General features: G+C 37.2%; 2 protein-coding genes across 7 annotated transcripts in view; one reads left to right on the top strand and one right to left on the bottom strand.

Moving 5' to 3' along the window:
- OPHN1 (oligophrenin 1) overlaps positions 1-17,437 on the top strand; it is a 618,968-nt gene that overhangs the window by 176,826 nt on the left and 424,705 nt on the right. For all 6 annotated transcript variants that reach the window (XR_006710966.1, XM_045472066.1, XM_045472065.1 and 3 more), the window contains one exon: positions 15,764-15,859. Coding sequence is in view for 5 of the 6 variants with exons in the window: in XM_045472066.1 (XP_045328022.1) it covers positions 15,764-15,859 (96 nt within the window). In the remaining variant the exon portion in view is untranslated. The remainder of the gene's footprint in view (positions 1-15,763; positions 15,860-17,437) is intronic.
- LOC123595171 (glycine cleavage system H protein, mitochondrial-like) lies at positions 2,747-7,013 on the bottom strand. The gene is made up of 2 exons (XM_045472547.1): positions 7,009-7,013; positions 2,747-3,230 (listed from the first exon to the last, which is right to left on the bottom strand). The coding sequence occupies exons 1-2, from the start codon at positions 7,011-7,013 to the stop codon at positions 2,786-2,788; spliced, it is 450 nt and encodes a 149-aa protein (XP_045328503.1). The 3' UTR covers positions 2,747-2,785.

Below are 17,437 nucleotides of genomic sequence, written 5' to 3'. Positions count from 1 at the left end.
CTGTTTTCTAGAGTGGCTGCAGCTGTTTGCATTGGCACCTAGAGTGCAAGAGGGTTCCCCTTTCTCCACATTCTCATCAACACGTGTGGTTTCTTGTGTTGTTGATTTTAGTCATTCCAGCAGGTATAAGGTGATATCTCATTGTAGTTTTGATATGCTCTCCCTGATGATGAATGATGTTGAGCATCTTTTCACGTGTCTCTTGGCTATCTGTGTGTCTTCTTTGGAAAAATGTCTGTTCATGTCTTCTTCAGATTTTTAATTGGATTATTAGTTTTTTGTATGTTGAGTTTTATAAGTTCCTTATATATTTCGGTTACTTACCTTTTATCAGATGTTATTTGCAGGTATCTTCTCTCATTCTGTAGGTTGCTTTTTGGTTTTGTTGATTGTTTCCTTCACTGTACAGAAGTTTTTTTTTTTTTTTATGAAGTTCTAATAATTTATTCTTGCTTTTGTTTCCCTTGCCTCAGGAGATGTATCTAGAAAGAACTTTCTAGGGTTGATGTCAAATAGTTTACTGCTTGTGTTTTCCTCTAGGATTTTGATTGTTTCCTGTCTCACATTTAGGTCTTTCATCCATTTTCAATTTATTTTTGTAGATGGTGTAAGATAGTGGTCCAGCTTCATTGTTTTGCAAGTCTCTATCCAGTTTTCCAAGAATTAATTTTTGAAGAGACTCTCTTTTTCACATTGGATATTCATTCCTGCTTTGTTGGAGATTAATTGACCATAGAGTTTGGAGTTTATTTCTGAGATATCTATTATGTTCCATTGTGTCGTTTATTGTGCTAGTACCACAGTGTCTTGATCTCTACAGCTTTGTACTATAATTTGAAGTCTAGATTTGTGATGGCTCCAGCATTGCTTTTCCTTTTCAAGGTAACTTTGGGTATTTGGAGTCTTTTGTAGTTCTATATCAATTTTAAGATGTTTGTTCTAGCTTTGTGAAAAAATACTGGTGGTATTTTGATACGGATTGCATTAAATGTGTAGATTCCTTTGGGTAGTATAGAAAATTTAATAATATTTGTACTTCTAGTCCATAATCATGGAATGATTTTTCCATTTATTTGTATCTTCTTCAATTTCTTTCATCAGTGTTTGACAGTTTTCAGATTACACTTCCTTCACCTCTTTGGTTAGGTTTATTCCTAGGTATCCTATGGTTTTTGGTGCAGTTGTAAATGTGATTGATTCCTGAATTTCTCTTTTTGCTTCTTCATTATTGATAAATAGAAATGCAACAGGTTTTTTTTAAATTTTGTATCTTGTGACCTTATTGAATTTGTGTATCAGATCTTGCAAATTTTTGATTGAGTCTACATATACTACATATGTATCTACATATCTACATATACTGAAAGTTGGATTTCTTCCTTGCCTATTTTGATGCCCTTTCTTTCTTTTTATTGCCTGCTTGCTAGGAATTCCAGTACTATTTTAAGTGACAGTGGTGATAGTGGACGTCCCTGTCTAGTTCTTGACTGTAGAAGAAAAGCTCTCAGTTTTTCTCCATTGATGATATTAACTGTGGTTTTCTTATATGGCCTTTATTATTTTGAGGTATGTGTCTTGTAAACCTACATTGTTGAGGGTCTTTTTCATGAGTGAATGTTGTACTTTTTCAAATGCTATTTGTCCTTCTATTGAAGCAATCATATGGTTCTTGTCCTTTCTTTTATTAATGTCATGTATCACAGTGATTTATTTGTGAATATTGAACCACCCTTGAAACCCACATTATCATGGTTAATGATTATTTTTAATATATTGTTGGATTTGGTTTGCTAGTATTTTATAGAGAATTTTTGCATCCATGTTCATCAGAAGTATTGGCTTGGAGTTCCTTTTTTTGTGTAATCTTTATGTGATTTTTGTATGAGGATTATGCCTGCTTTTTACTATGAATTTGGAAGATTTACTTCCTTTTCTATTTTTTGGAATAGTTTGAAAAGGAAAGTATTAAGTCTTCCTTATTTATTTTATTTATTTTTTTAAAATACAAATTAATTAACATAGTGTTGGTTTCAGGAGTAGAACTCAGTGATTCATCACTTACATATAATACCCAGTGCTCATCCCAATAAATGCCCACTTTAATGTCCATTACCTATTCAGTCTATCCCCCCACCTACCTCTCTTCCAGCAACCCTCAGTTTTCTCTCTCTCTCTCTCTCTCTTTTTTTAAGGGTCTCTTATGGTTTACTTCCCTCTCTGTTTTTTTTTTTTTAAGTTGAATGTTTTATTATTAAACTATTTATCTTCCTGCAAGGCTGTTGCTTCACCATATAAAAATAGCACCAACAAGCACAGTATATTACAAAATTAAGATAATATTGTTCTTTATCTGACACTATACAACTAACAACCTTTCTCCACTGCCATTTATTTCCAATGGACAGATCATTTAAGTGTTTTGATCCCAGCCCAGGGATAGATGTAAGAAAGTGAAAATTCCCAAAAGTTTAAGATGACAGTGTTATCCTTGAATTACATAGTTTTTATAACTAATTTTTAACCACAGATAATTTCAGGATTCTGAATATTATAACTGGAGCCTAGCCTAAAAATCGTAGGGTGTTGCAAAAAAGATACATATTGTGTTTATCTGCAATCATTAGAAAGTTAAGAGGTGTTTTCTTTCATTAACATTGTTGCAAGTAGTTTCTTTTTGCACTGGTATTGCTAAAAGTTGCCATTTTAAATCCTCTGTGCACCACTAATTTAAAACAACTATGCTAGATTAAGTTGTTTCATAATAGTTTATTTAGGGGTTCCATTTTTACTCCTCAATAGATTTTATGTATTTCTCATATGCTTCTTCGCTCATCAATTCATCCTGTTCTGAAGGATTACTGAGTGTTTTCTTGATCAGCCAACCATCTTCATAACAAGATTTGTTGACAAGTCCTGGATTTTCTGCAAGAGCTTCATTAATTTCAGTTACTTCTCCTGATAGAGGAGAATAGAGTTCACTAGCAGCTTTCACACTTTCCAAAGCGCCAAACTCCTCTTGCTTGTTCAATTTTGACCCAACTTCAGGCAGACTACAGTAAACAACATCTCCCAAAGCTTCCTGTGCAAAATTGCTGATTCCCACTGTTCCAATACCATTTTCTGTTATTATCCACTCATATTTGTCTGTGAATTTACACACAGACAGCAGTGCGGAGCCCGTGCGAAACATCCGGAGGGCACCCGCCCTCAGCCCCCAGGGCCGCGGCAGGCTGCAGGCCACAGACTGTATGCTCTACGCCGCTCATAGCGCCATGTTGCCAGGGGTGCGGGGTCGCAGTCTCTGTTTTTATTAAGTCTTCTTTAAATGTTTGGTAGAATTTGCCTGTTAAGCCAGCTGCCCTTGCACTTTCGTTTGTTGGGAAATTTTTCATTACTGATTCAATTTCTTCACGTTTTCTATTTTTTCTTGTTTCAGTTTTGCTACTTTATATATTTCTTTAAAAAGTTTTTTTAGGGGCACCCGGGTGGCTCAGTCGGTTAGGCGTCCAACTTCAGCTCAGGTCATGACCTCACAGTTGGTGAGTTTGAGCTCTGCATAGGGCTCTGTGCTGATAGCTCAGAGCCTGGAGCCTGCTTTGGATTCTGTGTCTCCCTCTCTCGCTGCCCCTCCCCAACTTGTTCCCTCTCTCTCTTTCTCTCTCTCTCTCTCTCTCAATAATAACGTTAAATTTTTTTTTTAAAGTTTTTTAATGCTTTATTTTTGAGACAGAGAGAAAGAGACAGAGCGCAAGTGGGGGAGGGGCAGCGAGAGAGGGAGACACAGAATCTGAAGCAGGCTCCAGGCTCTGAGCTGTCAGCACAGAGCTTGTCTCGGGTCTCAAACCCACAAACCACGAGATCCTAACCTGAGCCAAAGTTGGATGCTTAACCGACTGAGCCACCCAAGCACCCCTATATATTTCTACGAAGTTATCCATTTCTTCCAGGTAGTCCAATTATTTACTATATAGTTTTTTTTTTAATATTCTATTACAGTTGTTTGTATTTCTGTGATGTTGGTTGTTATTTTCCTTTCCCATTTGTGATTTTATTTGGATCCTTTCTTTTTGCTTTTTGGTAAGTCTGGCTAGCAGTTTATCAATTTTATTAGTTTTTTTCGAAGAACCTACTCTTGGTTGTATTGATTTTTTCCTATTGTTTTTTTAGTTTCTATATCTTTTGTTTCTGCTCTAATCTTCATTACTTCTTTCCTTCTGCTAGCTTTAGGCTTCATTTATTGTTGTTTTTCTAGTTTCTTTAGGTTTATCTTAGGTTGTTTATTTGAAATTTTTGTTGCCCCTTGAGATAGGCAGGTATTGCTATATGCTTCCCTCTTAGGACCACTTTTGCTGCATACCAAAGGTTTTGGACCATTGTGTTTTCACACATTTCTTTCCATGTTTTTTGTTTGTTTGTTTGTTTGTTTGTTTGTTTATTCTTTGATTTTCTGGTTGACCCATCCTCTATTTAGTATCTTTAAATTTCCATGTATTTGTGGTCTTTCCAAATTTTTACTTGTGGTTGACTTCAAGTTTTATGGCATTGTCATAAAAAAAATGCATGGTGTGATCTCAGTCTTTTTGTATTTGTTGTGTATTGATTTGTGACTTAGTATGTAATCTCTTTTGGAGCATGTCCCATGTGCACTTGAAAAGAATGTGTATTTTGTTGTTTTAGGTTGGAATATTCTTAATGTATCTGTTAAGTCCATCTGGTCCAGTCTGTTATTCAAAGCCAGTTTCCTTGTTGATTTTGTTTAGATGATTTTCCTCTTGATGTAAATGGTGTGTAAACATTCCCTACTGTTATGTATTATTATCAATTGGTTCCTTTATGTTTGTTAGTAATTGTTTTATATATTTGGGCACTCCCATTTTGAGTGTATGAACATCTATAGTTGTTAGATTTTGTTGTTGCATTGTTCCTTTTATGACTATATCATGCCCTTTTTTCTCTTGTTGCATTCTTTGTTTTCAAGTCTAGCTGGTCCGATATATATATATTGCTACACTGGCTTTATTTTGATGTCCATTTGAATGATGAATGTTTCTCCATCTCCTTACTTTCAATCTGCTGGTGTCATTAGATCTCTAGTGAGTGTCCTGTATGCCTCATATAAATGGATCTAGTTTTTTTTTTTTTCTTTTCTGACACCCTGTGTGTTTTGATTGGAGCATTTAGTCTATTTACATTCAGAGTAATTGTTGATAGATTTGTATTTAGTGCTACTTTATTACTTGTTTTTCATTGTTTCTAGAGATTTTCTCTGATCCTTTTTTGTCTTTGTCACTTTTATTCTATTCATTCCTCTCAAAGAATTTCCTGTAATATTGCTTGCAGTTTGGGTTTAGTGGTCATGGACTCCTTTAGTTTTTGGTTTTCTGGGAAACTCTTTATCTCTCTTTCTATTCTGAATGATAGCCTTGCTGGATAGAGTATTCTTGGCTGCAGATTTTTTCCACTCAGCACATTGAATATATCATGCCACTGCCTTCTGGCTTGCCAAGTTTCTGTTGAGAGAGCTGCAGCTAACCTCATGTGTCCTCCCTTGTAAATTAGGGACTTACTTTGTCTTTCTGCCTTTTAAGACTTTTTCCCCATCACTATATTTTGTCAATTTAATTACATTATGTGTTGGTGTTGGCCTGCCTTTGTTGATTTTGATGGGAGTTCTTTATGCCTCCAGCATCCAGATGTCTGTTTCCTTCCCCAGATTAGTGACATTTTCACTTATTACTTTCTCTAGTAAATTTTCTGCCCCCTTTCTCTCTCTTCTTCTTCAGGGGCTCCTGTAATATGAATATTATTACATTTGATGGAGTCACTGAGTTCTCTAAGTCTATTTTTGTGTTCTATAATTCTTCTTTAAGCCTTCTGTTCATTGTTTCAAGCCTGTTTCCAATCTCAGTTACTGCATTGTTCATTTCTGATTGATTCTTTTTTAACCTTTTTTCTCTGAGGTAAAATTCTCCTTGATGGCTTCCATTCATTTCTCAAAACCAGTGAGTATCCTTATGATTATTGCTTTAAATTCTCAGTCATGTTACTTATATCTGTTTTGCTTAGATCTCTGGCCAGGGCCTTATCTTGTTTTTCATTTGCAGTAAATTCCTTCATTTTGGCATTTTGTCTAAGTCTCTGTCTTTTTCTGTGTTACAAAAGTCTGTTCTGTTTCCTGTTTCTGAGAATAATGGATTTATGAAGTAGAGATGATGTAGTGTGCAGAGCCTGGAGCTTCAGGGAGTGTTTCTGCCATGTGCTCATGCACTCTGTTCCGTGTTTTGACTGCTCTATCCTTCAGGCCAATTGTCTTCAGAGGCTCTCCTTGCCTACAGTGGGCATTGTTTGGTCCTTGACCATAATGTGGCAAGGTTTAACTAGGTATGGTCCTGTCTGCTTGTGAAAAGAGACTGGATCCTTCTTCCACTAGAACTGAGGCTTTGCAGAACTCTCTGGTCGGGAGACATGGTGTGGGCAGGGGTTTCTTCTGGTCTTTTGGGGAAGGGGCCCATCATGCTGGGACTAAGTCTAGCTTGACTGAGAAGGGTAGTCCTGCTAGAGTGCAGCGGTCTGAGATTTTGTGTAAGCAAGTTAGGTAGCCTGTGTTGGCCCTGAGCTGCCTCCTGTATGTGTCTCTGTGTTTATCCTGAGGTGCAGGGGAGGGAAATGGCTCCAGCCAGCATCTTTGTTCCTGGAGAAGTGTCACCATGAATGCTGCCTCTTAGGGAAGCACTCAGAGAACAGCACATAATCTTCCCACTCTGTGACTCAGGTGTTTTTCAGATTGTTGTTTCCATGCTGTCTGTCTCTGTGTTTTTTTGCCTGACTTCTCACCAGGAGCAGCCCAGTTCCCTTTGGGCTCTATTTCTGCCAAGCCTGCTGATGTTTAAAACTGCATGCTTTAGGGATTTGGTGTGGGCAGGGGCTTGTGTGGGACTTCTAGGGGACACATGCTGGGACTGCCATGCTGGGACTGAAGCAAGCTTGACTGAGCTGGGTAGTCCTTACGGCATTCAGGGGTGTGGGAATTGTAATCAAATTAGGCAGCCTGTTTTGGCCCTGTGCAGCTTTCTGCAGGTGACTCTGTGTTTATCTTGAGGGGAGGAAGGGAAATGGGACCAGCTAGCTCCTTTGTCACCAGAGAGGCATCTGTGTGAGTGCTGCTTCTCAGGGAAGCTTTCAGAGAAGAATGAGTAATCTCCCCACTGTGTATCCCAAGAGTTTATTCATATTGGCCTTTCCATGCTGTCTACCTCCCCCCTTTTTGCCTACCTTCTCTCTAGGAGCAGTGCAGTTCCCTCTCAGCTCTATCTCAACCAAAACTGCTGACATTTAAAACTCCAGACTTTGAGGCTTGTTGGTTGCAGGATTTCAGAAAAGTCAACCCTCTCATTTTCCCAGTCAATGGCTTTGGAGAAATGTTCTTCTTCTGTGTCCCCCTGTGTGCTTCTCTGTCTCTTGCCCTTCTCTGTGACCATGGCTCACTCCCCTCTACAGCACCCATAATCCTTTTCTCCCTGAAGCCATGTCTTTACACTTCCTACCTTCTTCCATGTGGTTTATTCTCTCCCTTTAGTTTTGGAGTCTGTTCTGTCAGTCTTCAGGTTGATTCCTTGGGTGTTTGGGATAATTTGATAGTTGTATCATTGTGTTCATGGGTTGAGACTAGCCCAGGGTCCTCCTACTCTGACACCATCTTTCAACCTCCTGATTTAGTTTTCTTTGATTTTAGCCTGGTAGACTCCCTTTATTGATTGATTGATTGATTGACTGACTGATTGATTGATTGATTGATTGTAGGACAAATTTGCCAGCAACAAATTCAGTTTTTGTTTATCTTAATTTCCTCTTTATTTTTTAGGAGGTTAATATTGGTAGATGTAGAATATTTTATAATCCGCCCCAAGGATTTTTTAAAAAAGTTTATTTTGAGAGACAGTGCACATGTGCAAGTGGGGGAGGGGCAGAGAGAGAGAGAATCCCAAGTAGGCTCTGCACTGTCAGCACAGAGTCCAATGCAGGACTCAATCCCTCAAAGTGCAAGATCATGACATGACCCGAAATCAAGATTCAATCACTTAACCAACTGAGTCCCCTAGACACTCCCTCCTCCTAAGCATTCCTTTTCCTGTCTGATCCTTCATGATTCCTGATGAAAAATTCAGCAGTTAATCTTACTGAGAATTCCTTGTTCATGGTGAGTCTTTTTTTTCTTTTTAAAAGATTCTCTCCTTTTATCTTTCAATAGTTGACTATGATGCTTTTAGGTGTATATATGTGATTTTATCTTCTTTTAACTATATTGAGCTTGTTGGGAGTGAAGATGAGTTTTATTTTTATCAAGTGTGACAATATTCTTTCTTCTTCTTACTCTCCTATTGTAGGATTCCCATTGTCTGTATTTGTTATGTTTATGGTGCCTCTTAGGTCTCTGAGGTTCTGATAATTTCTTCATTCTTTTTTCTTTCTGTTACATAAACTTGGTAATCTCAATTGACCTGTCTTTAACTTCACTGATTCTGTCTAAATCAAATATTGAGCTTCTGTAGTAAATTTCTCATGTTTATTATTGTATTTTTTAATTATAGAATTTTTAGTTGGTTCTTTTAAAATATTTTCCAACTCTGTTGATATCTGCATTTGATAAGACATTGTTCTTATTCTCTCATTCAGTTTTCTTAGACATGGTTCCCTTTAATTCTTTGAAATATTTAGAATAACTAACTTAAGGTGCATCTGGGTGGCTTAGTCAGTTAAGTGTCTGACTTCGGCTCAGGTCATGATCTCATGGTTCGTGGGTTTGAACACTGCATCGGGCTCTGTGCTGACACCTCAGAGTCTGGAGCCTGCTTTGAATTCTGTGTCTCCTTCTGTCTCTGCCCCTCCCTGACTCACACTCTGTCTCTGAAAAATAAATAATAAAAACATTTAGAAAAAAGAATAACGAACTTAAAATCTTTGTCTAGTAAGTCCAATATCTTCATCATGGACAGTTCAGGTGATTACATTTTTAATTTTTTAAAATATTTATTAATTTTTGAGAGAGAGAGACAGAGCATGAGCCGGGGAGGGGCAGAGAAAGAGGGAGACACAGAATCTGAAGCAGGCTCTAAATATCTGAACTGTCAGCACAGAGCCCCATGCAGGACTCGAACCCATGAACTGTGAGATCATGACCTGAGCTAAAGTTGGAGGCTTATCCAACTGAGTCACCCAGGTGCCCCTACATTTTTTGAGTATAAGCTAATGTTTCCTGTCTCTGTGTGTTTCCTCATTTCTTGTTGAGAAGTGTACATTAATATTATATAATGTGACAACTCTGGATAAGATCATCTCTCTTTGCCCATGGTTTGCTCTGTTGTTGTTTGCTTATTTATTGGTTTCCTGAGCTAATTCTGTATTAAAGTCTGTATTTTTTGGTGTGTGCAGCTGCTGAGGTCTTTTGTAGGTTACCTCTGTGACCAGCTAATGAGTGGACAAGGATTCCATAAAATATCTTGAGCCAGCAAGTTTCTCAGCCTTTGGTGAAGGGCTTTGTTGGTGTGTGTTATGGTATGACCTCAACATTCAGCCAGTCAGTTTACAACTCTGCCTGCCATTCTCTCCCTGCTTGTTCAGGGCCTCAAGTTCAGATAGAACTGAGAGATTAGGGCCTTCTTAAATCTTTAATGGACATAGATACAGCCTGGGGTGTTCACACATTCCTTTGCATGTACATGTCTTTCTAGATTCTTAGGAATAGTATGTACTTTTGCAAAGGCCCTGTGCATGTCATTCTCCAAATTGTCATTCTCTAATTTTTTTATGAAGGGTTTTGGGTTCCTGGACCCAATTCCAATTTATTTTTGGGAGTGGTTTCCCCACAGTAACAAGCAGTTCTCTGGACATCAGCTAGATGTCCTACCATTCAACTCAATTACAACACTATATACCTGGAAACCAGATTCTCCAGGTTAAGGGTTCAGTCGTACAAGACTACACTACTACTTTCAGGTATCAGTCACAAGTCCAATGCTTCTGACCAACTGATTATAAACCAGTGTTTCCACAATGCCCTTCTTAGGTTTGATTAATTTACTAGAGTGGCTCACAGAGCCAATATTTTGGCTTTCTAGATTATTGGTTTATTATAAATATTTTACTTTCTAGATTATTGGTTTATTATAAAAGGATATAACATAGGAACAGCCATATGGAAGTTATGTATAGAGCATATTATGCAAAAGGGTGTGGGGCTTCCATGCCCTGTCTGAGTGTACCATTCTCCCCACTTCTCCTCCACATATTTACTAACCTAGAAGTTTCCAGAACCCCATCCTTTTCGGTTTTTATGGATACCTAGGGATGATTGATTAAATCATTGGCCATTGATGATTGATTCAGCCTCCAGCCCCTCTCTCCTCCCAGAGGTCAGAGGGACCCAGAGGTCAGGGGAGTGAGAATGAAAGTTCCAATGCTCTAATCACATAGTTAGTTATCCTGGAAATCAGTCTCCATTTTTTTTTTTTTTTAATTTTTTTTTCAACATTTATTTATTTTTGGGACAGAGAGAGACAGAGCATGAACGGGGGAGGGGCAGAGAGAGAGGGAGACACAGAATCGGAAACAGGCTCCAGGCTCTGAGCCATCAGCCCAGAGCCCGACGCGGGGCTCGAACTCACGGACTGCGAGATCGTGACCTGGCTGAAGTCGGACGCTTAACCGACTGCGCCACCCAGGCGCCCCTCAGTCTCCATTTTTAAGTGTGGCCCAAAAGTCATTCTAATAACCTAACAAAAGACAATTTTATGGCTGTCATCACTTCAGTATTCCAAGTGTTTTGGGAGTTGTCAGCCAGGAACTGTGGATAAAGACAAAATATATATGAGAAATGTATTTTTGTCATCTGAATGATCAAATACACACACATACACACACATATATAATATATGTGTGCATATATATATATATATATATATTAATTTATTTTTGAGAGAGAGAGAGAGAAAATGTGAGCAGGGGAGTGGCAGAGAGAGAGGGAGACACAGAATCTGAAGCAGGCTTGAGTCTCTGAGCTGTCAGCACAGAGCTCGATGTGGGGCTCAAACTCACAAACCACAAGATCATGACCTGAGCTGAAGTCAGATGCTTAACTGACTGAGCCACCCAGGTGCCCCTCAAAATATATTTCTTATAAATCACAATATCACACCAAATACTTTGATCAACCTCTTGATAACTCCAACTTTTACATTGCTTAAGGCCACCACAATTTTTAAAAATTTCAGGTAATTGTTTTTGACAAATGCCCCAATAGCAGCACTGTTTACACAGAATGAGCTTTGGGTAAGGAGAGAGACTATTCTTAATAATGGAATTTTCAGGACCTCTCAAAATGGGCAAATAGTGATAATTGTCTAAGAACACAGCCTTGTAAAACTCCACCCCATTCTGCCCTCTCTGGTGGCTGCTAACCAATTGTTTTTCACAGCTACTGTAGTTGTGAAGCTGTTGTTTTTCAATGCTACAGTAGAGACGGGGAGAGAGTGGTTTGATTAGGTTTACTTAATGTATCACAAAGTACACTGGTATTATCAAGATTCAGTATTTTATCTTGAAGAGAGAACCTTAGATTGTTACACCTTTAGTTTATTTAGAGAATATTTGGTATCTATTTCTCTCTCTCTCTCTCTCTCTCTCTCTCTCTGTATATATATATATATATATATATATAACAAAAACTTGTGTCCAGAATATATAAGGAAATCTTATAACTCAATAAGAAGAAGACAAAAACCCAGTTATAAAACAGGCAAGAATTTGAACAGACACTTCATGAAAAAAAGATACTATAAATGTCTAATAAGTACATGATAAACTACTTAATGCCATTAGTCATCAGGAAAATGCAAATTAAAACTACAAGGAGATACTAGTACTCATCCATTTGAATAGTTAAAATAAAAAAGTAACTTACCAGCTTTTTCTTGTATGTTTATTCACAATAGCCGAGATATGGAAGAAACTTAAGTGTCCATCAGTAGATGAATGGATAAAGAAGATGTGGTATATATATACAGTGCATTATAGTCATAAAAGAGAACGAAATCTTGCCATTTGTAACAATATGGATGGACCTAGGGAGGATTTTGCTAAATGAAATAGGTGAGAGAAAGACAAATACCATGTGATATCACTTAATGTGGATACAAAAATAGCAGAAACAGAACCACAAATACAGAGAACAAACTGATGGTTACCAGAGGGTAAGTGAATGAGAGGATGAAAAAAAAATGACTGAAGGGAAGTAGGGGTACAGGCTTTCAGGTACGGAATGAGTAAGTAAGTCATGGAGATGAAAGGTACAGCATAAAGAATATAGTCAGTGGCACTGTAATAGCATCGTATGGTTACGGAGGGTAGCTGTACTTGTAGTGAGCATATCATCATGTATAGAGTTGTTGGATCACTATGTTGTACACTTGAAAGTAATATAATATTGTATGTCAGCTATACTGCAATAAAAAGATTTTAAAATAAATTACCAGATGTTGGAAGATATGTGGATCAACTGAAATTCTCATATATTGTTGATAGGTGTACAAAATAGTACAATGAATTTGGAAAGCAGTTAGACCTCTTCTTGTATATTTTAGTATACACTTTCCAACTAAACATATAACCAATTTATTGGACTCTTATGTATTTACCAAAGAGAAATGAAAATATATGTTCTAGGCAGGCTCATACATGAATGTTTAAAGTAACTGTCTTCACAATAGTGAAAAACTATAAACAGCACAATATCCATAAATAGGTGAATGAATGAATTATGCTATATTTATACAATGCAATCTACTCAGCAACAAAAATAATGAATTACAGATAGATGAATTTCTAAGACATTGTGCAGACCAAAGTAATGTAGACATCAGGGTATATTCTATATGATTCCATGTCAGATAATAGTGATAAAAGTAAAGTGGTGTGTATACAACATTAATTAACTACCTGACTAATTAATTCTGTTTACATTCTGTCTTATTCCCAGAAAGCTTCAATTGCCTAAAAACACTATCTAGCTACGTTTAAGGGGAAGGTGAGGGAAAAACATTATAGAAGGTAAATAAGAAGGTGGTATAGAGAGAACCTTCAAAGATAGCTTGAAAAATTATGAGATAATGGCTTGTTGGACAGGGATGCAGAAGTATTAGGAAGGATAAAATAATGACTTTACATGGTTTAGAGTGATGCAGTAAATTTTAGTGTAATAAAGAAATAAGTGCCCCATATACTGCAAGCATTTCTAGGTTATCAATTGATTCTTTGGAGTCCAAAAGTTACCCAACTCATTTATCTGAAATAGATGACTCATTCCTGGTACATCTCTTAGTACAGAGTCTAAATATTGAGACTTTGTTTCAATGAAGAGCTGTTAATTTGTGCTTGTTCATATTTGCAAATGTGATTTGTCTGCATTGTCTAATTTTTTATTTGCTTGTTTATAAGGTGAACATAGTAATACCTACATTGGGGTATTGGAGAGGAGTCAGTGACAGTGTGGAAAGTTCTTCATATACTTTTTGAAGCTCTATGCAAATGTAAAGTAGCGTTTTGAAAACCAGAAGTCTGGGGTGCGTGGGTGGCTCAGTTGGTTAAGTGTCGACTTGATTTTGGCTCAGGTCATGATCTCACGGTTCATGAATTCGAGCCCCGCGTCGGGCTCTGTGCTGACAGCTCAGAGCCTGGAGCCTGCTTCGGATTCTGTGTCTCCCTTTCTCTCCGTTCCTCCCCTGCTCATGCTCTGTCTCTATCTGTCTCTCAAAACTAAATAAATGTTTAAAAAAAAAATCAGAAGTCTGGAGAAGAGACGTTGGTGCAAATAGTGAAAAAGGGAATAAATGCCACTCCTTTCTTATTCTATGCTTTTACTTACAAAATAATATAAATGTCAAAAATTATAGTATTTGTTGTTTCAGAAGAGTTCAGATTATTCTAAAAGAGGAATTATTAATAACTGTACCTTGCTTGTCTCAAGAAAATAATGAAGAAATCCAGGTATGTGTGAAAAGGCAATATAATAAATATTTTCATTTAATCTTTCTGAGTGAAACAGAAAGTGCATGGCAGAATTCTGGGCTTGCCCTTTTCTGCTACTGGCTAAGGAGGGCAGAGGAAAGTAATTGTTTTCCAGCCATGGGGCTGGTTTTGTATTCTCTTTGCTGATGGAATATGGAAAGCAGGGTGGGCATGCTCTTCTCACATTTATGTGGACCAGATTTGAAATAGAAAATGCTATCCAAAATGTGGAGATTTGAGAAGGCATGGTAACCTGGTCTGCAGCCTCCAATTTCTGTAAAACTTTTCTCCTCCTCCACTTCCTCCTCCCCCTCCCTCTCCTTCCCCCGTCCTACTCACTAATCATGTATTCAAAGGGTCAGGGCTCTAAATACTGAAAATAAGTTCTTCTGGAAATGGGACACCGATAAGATGGCAATAAAATTGTAGGCAGTTTAATCTGTTTCCACCAAATATCTGAACATGTTTTATTGTGTTTGTGCTTAACCATGATAGTTTTTCATTGAAAGGGATAGGTGCTGTTTGCATTGTCTCCCTTTCTGTTAGTCTGAGAGCAAAAACTCCCATAACCCTGTGTTTCTGATAGATGTGAAGGTGGGGGATGATGAAACTATGGAGTTAGAGAAGAAATAGGAAAAGGGAGCCAAAGATAACCCAAAGCTTGAGCTTTCCTAGAAGATTGTCCAGTGGGTTACTTGAGTTGTTGAGAGAAGTGCCCCTCAAACTTTCAAAGGCATATGAATCCCCTAGGGATTATATTAAAATGCAGTTTCTTATTCAGTAAGTCTAGGTTGTGACCTGGAAATGTGTATTTCCATCGAGCTCCTAGATGATGATGATTCTGCTGACCTGAGAACCACTCAGAGTAGCGAGGCTGGAGAGTTTGGCCAGACCACTTGATGAAGGCCATATTTAAAATAAATCCATAAAGAGAATTTGTCAAAAGGTTAGCTAAATGTGATTTAGTTTTATACCTGCATTAATCTTTTATATAATAAAATTCAAAACTGTTCACCCAAAGTAAAAGCATTTGTCTGGCCATACCATCCTGAAGTTTGTTATTAAGTGCCTTCCTAGTTCAGGTCTCTCGGTGAATACTATGTGAGCAACTTAAATTTGTTCTCCTGCCAGATAGTATTCTAACCCAGGATTCCATATGGTTAATGTGTAACATTTCCATGTTGTGCCTGTGTTGCCATGGAAAAGGCCCTGAAGAGACAGGCCATCTGGCTTCTACTTTTGGCTCTGCCAGCTAGCTTGGGGACTTTGATTACCACAGTTATAAAATTCAGCTACATCTTTCTTTGTAGAATGATTGTGGATATTTCTTTGGTGAGAGGTGAGAAAGCATTTAGTCCATTGCCCATAATTGGTGCTCAAAAGAGCCTCTTTTAGAAGTAAAACTAAGTAGTTTTAGGTCTTTACAGGCTTTGGGTAGAACGAGTCAGAAAGGACAGGGAGTGAGATTAAAACATGTCCCATAACTTAAAAGGATTCACTAAGATGCCTTCCTTCCTCCTTAATGTATGATTTTCATTGCTCAAATCTTCTACTGAGGGTGAGATCTTTTGTTTAACTTTATTAAATGCAAGTTGCTAACTCCTAGGAGCACTTTGCTTTTTCTCCTATTCGCCCTAACAGAGATGAGTAAATCAGTTAAAGGACAGAAATTTTGACCATTTCTTCTGTTTCTCTTACTTTGCAGATTATTCTTCAGCTGTCCAGAAATTTTCTCAGACACTTCAGTCCTTTCAGTTCGATTTCATTGGAGATACTCTGACTGATGATGAAATTAACATTGGTAAGTCTTCACCTACATGTGGTCATGCGCCTCTTGAGGCGATTCGGAGACCATTCAGTCTCCTAGGTTTCTAGATACAGAGAACTTGGGCACCTTTATCCTCTGTGGTCTTGTGCCAAGCTCATGGGAAGCTGCTTATGAAGGATAAAGAAACACTGCTTGTCAGTCCTGTTCCCCACTCACACAAAAGCAATAAAAATATATCCCTGAAGCCTCCACTGAAGCCTTTGTATCAGTCTGCAGGAGAATTTTTCTTTAAAGAATACAATACATGAAAATAGATATTTGTGTAAGGGATAAATTAAAGAGTGATTTAAAAAAAATTTCTAAAATGATTTAGAGTAAGAGTCCTCTAAGCAATAAACTCCCCTAGAAAGTTTAAAATTAGCATTTATATATGTACAGCTTTTCAGATGACAGGACATTTGGCATCTCTCTTGGAACTGAATTTAACAACTCACTCTATCAGCTGTGTCATCTTGGACAGATATTTCTTTTCTCTGAGCCTTAGTCTTGTCCTCTGTAAAATGTGGTTAATATTAATAGCAAGACTGTTACCATGAGGAAATTGAACAGTGGAGGGTAAAGAACTTTGTGTTTGTGTTAGTTGTAATGAAGTTAAAGTAGTATCAGCAAACCATGGCCCTTGCGCCAAACTTGCCTGCCACCTTTTTTTTTTCTTTTTGTAAATAAAATTTTGTTGGAACACAGCCACATTTATTTGTTTAAATATTTTCTAAAGGTACTTTTGTGGTAGGAAAACAACATTGAGTAGTAGTAGTGACTGGATAGCTTTCAAAGCCTAAAATATTTGCTCTCTGGCCATTTAAGAAAAAGTTTGGTAACCACTGAATTGAAGAGTTAGTGTAAAGCATTTGCTAGACAAGAACATTGAACCACAGAAATGTTGCAAATGATTTAATGTCACTGAAACAAGTTTGTTACACAGTTCTATTTATGAACTCCAGCATTAAAATATAAAATATTATTATTATTAAATGACATTTGTAGTAAGTATAATATATAAAAGTATAAAATTACCTATGATAATAGGATATTCTAGCACAGAAACTTTGTATTAGATGGTATTGTCATGTTATCTTTTAGTTCTTTTTTCTACATGTACCTCTTTTATATGTATGCAATTTAGTTCATAGTATATACATAATTTTAACTTTTTAACCTACCTTTTATCATAATTATCTTCTTATATCAATTCAAATTCTTCTTAAGTTTCATGGGGGGCAAGGACATTGTTTTTATTCACTGCTATTTCCCCAGCAGGTAGAGGAGTGCCTAGCATGTAGTAGATACTCGATTCATGTTTACTGACTAAATGATGGATGCATTCAGATCTCATTATTATTGGAGCCATACTGTACATAATATTCAACTATTTTGCTTATGTCCAATTTTTCACTATTATAAATAATACTGCAATGAGTGCTTTTATGAGATTATGATTGATGACTATTTGTTTTGGTAAATGTAGTGGTGTAACTAGTGAGGCACACGTTTGCATTTAGATTATTTACTTATTCATTCCACTTCACTTTACTTTTGCAAATCTATTTTTGT

Source organism: Leopardus geoffroyi, chromosome X, assembly GCF_018350155.1.
Source record: "Leopardus geoffroyi isolate Oge1 chromosome X, O.geoffroyi_Oge1_pat1.0, whole genome shotgun sequence".
Lineage (NCBI taxonomy): Eukaryota > Metazoa > Chordata > Mammalia > Carnivora > Felidae > Leopardus > Leopardus geoffroyi.
The sequence above is the reverse complement of the archived record's forward strand: the minus strand, read 5'-3'. Positions and strand labels throughout refer to the sequence as shown.